Source organism: Physeter macrocephalus, chromosome 2 (assembly GCF_002837175.3).
Source record: "Physeter macrocephalus isolate SW-GA chromosome 2, ASM283717v5, whole genome shotgun sequence".
NCBI classification, from domain to species: domain Eukaryota; kingdom Metazoa; phylum Chordata; class Mammalia; order Artiodactyla; family Physeteridae; genus Physeter; species Physeter macrocephalus.
The window spans coordinates 19,697,929-19,705,078 of record NC_041215.1 but is presented as its reverse complement, the minus strand read 5'-3'; the positions used below and the strand labels follow the sequence as shown (position 1 = coordinate 19,705,078).

Genomic DNA, 7,150 nt, shown 5'->3' with positions numbered 1-7,150 from the left:
CGCAGCGCCTCGGTCTCGCGCTGCTGCAGCTGCGCCGAAGCCAGGGCCAGCTCCTGGCGCTGGCGCTCCCGCTCGCGCTCCCAGTGCTGCTGCTGCAGCCGCAGCTGGCCCTGCAGCCTCTGCACGCCCGCCAGCTCCTCCCGCTGCTTCTCGAAGTTGCGCTGCCGCTCCTGCTCCAGCAGCAGGTTCCCACGCGTCGACTGCAGCCCGAACTGCTTCTCGCGCTCCTGGATGGCCGCCCTCTGCGTCTCCACGTAGCTGTCCTGCTGGGCGATGACCGCCTGGGGGAGGGGCGGGCCGGTGAGCGGCCGGCTTTCGGAAGGGCCCGGCCTTCCCCCAGACCGCAGCCTCAACCCGGAGAAGGGCACGTGCGGCCTGCCACGCTCCCCGAAAGCTGCGTACCTGGAGGCTGAGGAGCAGCTGGGACAGTGTCTGGATCCGCCGGACGAGCTGCTGAGAGAGGGAGAGGGACGTTGGCGCTCTGCAGGAAGCCCCGCCGGGCGTGCGTGCCGGCCCGGGGTTGCGGGGGGGACGTACAAGCCCACGCTTACCTCCGACTCCAGGAGGGCAGGCAGCCGGGGGCTGGGCTCAGCACCCGGTGCCTCCGCCTGTGGAAACACGGCATCACAGCACAGAGAGCTTCTAAGGGCCAATCCAACTCGAGCGGGAACCGCGTATTAGCGCGAAGGCATCCCCTTAGCATGGGACAGGCCCCCGCCTGCCCGTCTGACGAGTGCCAGCCTTGGTGTCTGGAAACTGAGGGCACAGGGTCGGGGGCAGGGTGGCCTCCGGGAGGTGCGAGGGCGGCGGGCGGGCTGGGTCTGCCGCGTGGGAGGCTCTGAGCCTGGCCGCGGGGGTGGGGTGGCAGGGGGTGGTTGTCGGAAGGGCCCAGGCCCCAGGCCTCAGAGGTGGCCAGAGGCAGCCGGCCTCCGACTCTGACCCCAGCGCCCGGCAAGGGTGGGCCTTCTGAGTCAAAGAGGAGGGAACAGCCAGTGACCTCGGCATCCGGCCGGGGGGGCGGGGGAGGACACCCGTGCAGACTGAAAGCTCGTGGTCCCCGCATGGTGGCTCTCACCCGTTGCTGAGGCCGCCCCTCCCCTGCCTCCCACCCTGCCCTTGCCGGGGCCTGCGGGAAGAACCGGGAGGGTCACCTGGCCGCATGTCAATCTGCACATTAGCTATCAGTCACCGTCAACCGGGACGACGCTGCTCGCTATCTGCCCTGAGACGGAAAAACCAGACAAGCCGAGCACAGGCCGTTCACCCTCACTGACGATAATTAAAAGCACGGGGGCCGACTCTGTACGGAGCCCGGGAACATCCCAAGGAGGCAGCGTACCGCCTGCGGTGCTTCCTCGGAGGCCCCCGGGGTGTCGCCGAGCCTCGAGTCCGGGCTGCCCGCGGGGCCCTGCCAGTCTCGGAGGCTGGGGTTGCTGCTGCGGATGTTCTTCTGAAAACTGCCACCTGAAACCCCAAGCCGGGCGCGTGAGATGCCGCGGGCCCCGAGGGGTCTGCATGCCCCGTTCCCCACCCTGCCCCCAGCCTGGGTAGGAATCGTGGCCGGGCTGCTGCCTTCCGACCTGGGCAGAAAGGGCGGCACCTGGGGCCCAGAGACCAGCGCGGGAACTGGCCCGGGTGCTGCTGTCAGAACGTGACTCACGACCCCTGGAAAGTTCCGGAACCCTGACCCGGGAGAGCTTGTAGAAGGTTGAGGGGAATCAGCAGCAGAGATGCTGAACAGCAAACGTCTGGGCTTTGCCAAGGGAACGTTTTAAGAAACGGCACATCCTCCTGCACCCGCCGACCTCCTGGGGTCCCCAGAAGCCCCAGCCCCGAGAGGAGGCGGCGCCACTCACTCTTGCCGGGGCCGCCGGCGCTGTCGTAGCCCCCGGAGGCCTCCACCCTCCGAGCTGGGGACAAGGAGCCGCCCCCATCATCCACCCGGCCGTTAGCGCTGCCCAGCTGCCTGCAGATCAGGCTCTGGATGTCCTCGACTGTGGAAGGAGATGGAGGGGAACCAAGTCACCCTGCGGCCCTGCCGTGGGCATCAGAGCAGAGTGCAGGGACCCGGGCCACGGCCTTGCAGGGTGTCGGTCACCCCCTCTGACTCTGTGCACCCCCTACACGGGTACTGCACCCAGGATGTGCCAATCTGTATCTACACGAGGCCAGACCTCGGGGCGCTCCGGGCTCTGGGCCTGGGGCTGCGCTGGGCCCAGGAGGGAACGCGGCGTGGCCACTGCCTGCGTGCTGACGGTCATACAGAAGGTCAGGGGCCACGGGAGGTGGCCTCGGGGAAGCAGGGCTGGTCACACAAGGTGCTCGAGGACAGACGGGCTTTGGCCAGGTGAGGAGGTGGGGAGACTATTCTGGGCCGAGGCACAGGACATGAGAGGGTCTCGGGAGCCCAAGAACAGTGGTGACTGGAGACATGGGAGGCATGGCCGGAGGGAGCAAGGCTGAGCAGGAGTACAGTCCAGGCGGGACCCCTCGGGCCTTTTCACCCTGATGGAAAATTCTGGAGGGCACGGCTGTGTCTGTCTCTCCTGCCGCTGAAAGAACAGTGCTGGCCCTCCTGCCTGACTGCCCGGCAGGAGCACATGCCCTGGCCTAGCATGGGGCTCAGCAGGTGCGTGCAAGTTTCTAGGAGCTCCGCAAGGACCCTGTCGGCTCCCGGAAGCAGGCCGCTTACCGGCCAGCGCCCTCCCGTGGCTGTGCGGCCAGGAGGCCCTGAAACGACCCACCAAATGTGTATGTGTGTATTTTTCTGGGGACAGCATCAGTGACCCACTCATCAGAAAAGAGGAACCGTCTCAGTCAATTTGAGACCCCCGGGTCCAGCACCGGGAGTGTTTGTTGAGTGAATAGGAGATGGTACTTTAAATCTGCAGCGAGGGGTCTGCACCCGACTGGGTCCAAGGACCTTCCAGCTCTAAGCAGAACAGAGGCAGACAGAATCGTACCCGGACAGGGTGGCCTGTGGGCCCCACGGGGCTGTGTGCCCAGCCTGGGGTCTCCCAGGAGCCCACCAGGCAGCACAGGGAGGGCGGGCCGGCGCTCAGCGAGGGCTGGTGGCTACTTACTCTCACTCATGGCCGACTTGAGAATCAGCTCCCCCTGCAGGTTCTCGGGGGGGTCCCCTCCCCGGAAGAGGAGCCGAGCCGGGGCGAGGTCCTCGAGGCCGCTCATCTCAGCCATCTCCAGGTAGATGTGCTGCTTCTCGCTGAGGCTCTGGGCGATCTGCTGGTCTTTAATGTTAAGTCGCTCTGCAAAGTGGCGACGGGCGTGGTGGTCGGCCTCCTCTGGGGTAGTTTTCCCCCAGGAGCCGGTGTAAGGGTGCCGCACAGGGCCAGGCGGGCCTCTGGGAACCCTGCTGATCCACGCCCTGTCCGGAGCTGGACCTCTCCCTTCGTCCAACATTCCCGACAAGCAGGCAAGGGTGTGGCCCTGTCTCCAGCTTGTTTCCCTCAATTATAAAAATCAAACACGGTGGGGGTATGGGGGAGGACCCTAACGGGCTGATTTTTATTAGTTTGGGGCAAAAATTGAGAGCCTTATAAGACTTAGTTTTCTAATCTTCTTACAAGTCTCTGGGTTTGACACTTTTTTTTTTTGGCCGCACCACGAGGCATGCGGGATCTTAGTTCCCTGACCAGGGGTTGAACCCGGGCCCCCTGCAATGGAAGTGCGGAGTCCTAACCACTGGACCACCAGGCAAGTCCCTATTCCTTTTTTTTGCTGCCATGACTACGACTTATTTTATTAGACTTTCTCACTGGTGATTGCTAGTATAAATATACACATCCCGTTCAGCTAAATTATTGAGCTCTCCTACATTTCAAATAGTTTTCCAGTTGATTCTACAGGATTTGCTAGGCAGATAATCATGTCACCTGCAAAAAATAATTCTGCCACCTCCCTACCAATCGTGATCTCTTACTTTCGCTTCTTCCCTTACTACCCTGTCTGGAACGTCCAGGAGGAAGATACTAATGGTGAGAGCAGGGGGCTGGGGAGCCCTGCCTCGCTCCTGACTTTGGTGGGAGTGTCCCTGATGGTCCAGTGTGAAGGATGAGATTGGCTTTTGGTCCAAGATGATAAAGGAGATCTTGGTGAAGGAAACATCTATTTCTAATTCACTAAGACTCTTGTCAGGAATGGGTGATGAGGAGACATTCCTGTATGATTCTGTGGTATCCATGGACATGCATCTGTGCAGGGCATGTATTTTATTACCCTCTGGCAGAAATAAGAGTTAGAACGGGACACACTGGGGAGGAGGTGAACCAGCCCTGAGGGACTGGCGGAGCCCTGACAACATTGGAACAGCCCTGAGGCTGAGTGGATGGGCCCCTACTTTCTAGATGTTGGCCTTCTACCACTATTTGCCATGTGGCTGACAGGGTCTTGGTGCTCCAGCCTGGTGTCAGGCCTGAGCCTCCGAGGTGGGAGAGCCGAGTTCAGGACATTGGACCACCAGAGACCTCCCGGCTCCACGTAATATCAATTGGCGAGAGCTCTCCCACAGATCTCCATCTCAACGCTAAGACCCAGCTCCACCCAATGGCTAGCAAGCTCCAGTGATGGACGCCCTATGCCACACAACTAGCAAGACACAACCCCACCCATTAGCAGAGAGGCTGTTCAAAAATCATACTAAGTTGACAGACACCCCAACACACACCACCAGATGCGGCCCTGCCCACCAGAAAGACAACATCCAGCCCCACCCACCAGAACACAGGTAGGCACCAGTCCCCTCCACCAGGAAGACTACACAAGCCAGTGAAACACCTCACCCATTGGGGGCAGACACCAAAAACAACAGGAACTACGAACCTGCAGCCTGTGGAAAGGAGACCCCAAACACAGTAAGTTAAGCAAAATGAGAAGACAGAGAAACACACGGCAGATGAAGGACCAAGGCAAAAACCCACCAGACCAACGAATGACAAGGAAATAGGCAGTCTACCTGAAAAAGAATTCAGAGTAATGATAGTAAAGATGATCCAAAATCTTGGAAACAGAAAGGAGAAAATACAAGAAACGTTTAATAAGGACCTAGAAGAACTAAACAGCAATAAAACAACGATCAACAACACAATACATGAAATAAAAATTCTCTAGAAGGAATCAATAGCAGAATAACTGAGGTAGAAGAATGGATAAGAGACCTGGAAGATAAAATAGTGGAAATAACTGCCCCAGAGCACAATAAAGAAAAAAGAATGAAAAGAATTGAGGAGAGCCTCAGAGACTTCTGGGACAACATTCAACACACCATCATTCGAATTATAGGGGTCACAGACCAAGAAGAGAAAAAGAAAAGGACTGAGAAAATATTTGAACAGATTATAGTTGAAAACATCCCTAACATGGGAAAGGAAATAGTCAATCAAGTCTAGGAAGTGCAGAGAGTCCCATATAGGATAAATCCAAAGAGAAACATGCCAAGACACATATTAATCAAACAATGAAAAATTAAATACAAAGAAAATATATTAAAAGCAGCAAGGGAAAAGCAACAAAAAATATACAAGGGAATCCCCATAGGTTACCAACTGATCTTTCAGAAGAAACACTGCAAGGCAGAAGGAACGAGCAGGACATATTTAAAGTGATGAAAGGCAAAAACCTACAGCTAAGATTACACTACATAGCAAGGATCTCATTCAGATTCGACCAAGAAATTAAAACCCTTAAAGACAAGCAAAAGCTAAGAGAAGTCAGCACCACAAAACCAGGTTTACAACAAATGCTAAAGGAACTTCTCTAGGCAGGAAACACAAGAAAAGGAAAAGATCTACAATAACAAACTCAAAACAATTACAAAAATGGTAATAGGAACATACATATCGATAATTACCTTAAATGTAAATGGATTAAATGCTTCAACCAAAACATACAAACTGGCTGAATGGATACAAAAACAAGACTTGTATATATGCTGTCTACAAGAGACCCACTTCAGACCTAGGAAAACATACAGACCGAAAGTCAGGGGATGGAAAAAGATATTCCATGCAAATGGAAATCAAAAGAAAACTGGAGTAGCAATTCTCATTTCAGACAAAATAGACTTTAAAGACTATTACAAGAAACAAAGAAGGACACTACAGAATGATCAAGGGATCAATCCAAGAAGAAGATATAACAACAGTAAATATTTATGCACACAACACAGGAGCACTTCAATACATACGGCAAATGCTAACAGCCATAAAAGGGGAAATCGACAGTAACACAATAATAGTAGGGGACTTTAACACCCCACGTTCACCAATGGAAAGATCAACCAAAATGCAAATAAATAAGGAAACACAAGCTTTAGATGACACATTAAACAAGATGGACTTGATCGATATTTATAGGACATTCCATCCGAAAACAAGAAAATACACATTCTTCTCAAGTGCTCATGGAACACTCTCCAGGAGAGATTATATCATGGGTCACAAATCAAGCCTTGGTAAATTTAAGAAAATTGAAATTGTATCAGGTATCTTTTCCAACCACAACACTGTGAGACTAGATATCAATTACATGAAAAAAACTCTAAAACAATATAAACACATGGAGGCTAAACAATACACTACTAAATAACCATGAGATCACTGAGATAGGAAAGAAATGAAAAAGAAATTAAGGAAACAATAGCAAAGATCATTAAAACTAAAACCTGGTTCAATGAGAAAATAAACAAAATTGACAATCCATTAGCCAGATTCATCAAGAAAAAAAAGAAGACTCAAATCAATAGAATTAGAAATGAAAAAGGAGAAGTAACAACTGACACTGCAGAAATACAAAGGATCATGAGAGATTACTACAAGCAACTATATGCAAATAAAATTCACAACCTGGAAGAAACGGACAAATTCTTAGAAAAGCACAACCTTCCAGACTGAACCAGGAAGAAATAGAAAATATAAACAGACTAATCACAAGCTCTGAAATTGAAACTGTGATTAAAAATCTTCCAACAAACAAAAGCCCAGGACCAGATGGCTTCACAGGCAGATTCTATCAAACATTTAGAGAAGAGCTAATGCCTGTCCTTCTCAAAGTCTTCCAAAATATAGCAGAGGGAGGAACACTCCCAAACTCATTCTACGAGGCCACCATCACCCTGATACCAAAACCAGACAAA

General features: G+C 53.3%; 1 protein-coding gene across 1 annotated transcript in view; it reads right to left on the bottom strand.

The window, feature by feature from the left end:
* The window catches only part of ARHGEF18 (Rho/Rac guanine nucleotide exchange factor 18), a gene marked incomplete at its 5' end in the record, with an annotated part of 77,082 nt that overhangs the window by 598 nt on the left and 69,334 nt on the right, over positions 1 to 7,150 (bottom strand). The window contains 6 exons of the mRNA XM_028495326.1: positions 4 to 281; positions 403 to 453; positions 552 to 608; positions 1,340 to 1,464; positions 1,857 to 1,994; positions 3,084 to 3,266. Of these exons, the coding sequence (XP_028351127.1) occupies positions 4 to 281; positions 403 to 453; positions 552 to 608; positions 1,340 to 1,464; positions 1,857 to 1,994; positions 3,084 to 3,266 (832 nt within the window). The remainder of the gene's footprint in view (positions 1 to 3; positions 282 to 402; positions 454 to 551; positions 609 to 1,339; positions 1,465 to 1,856; positions 1,995 to 3,083; positions 3,267 to 7,150) is intronic.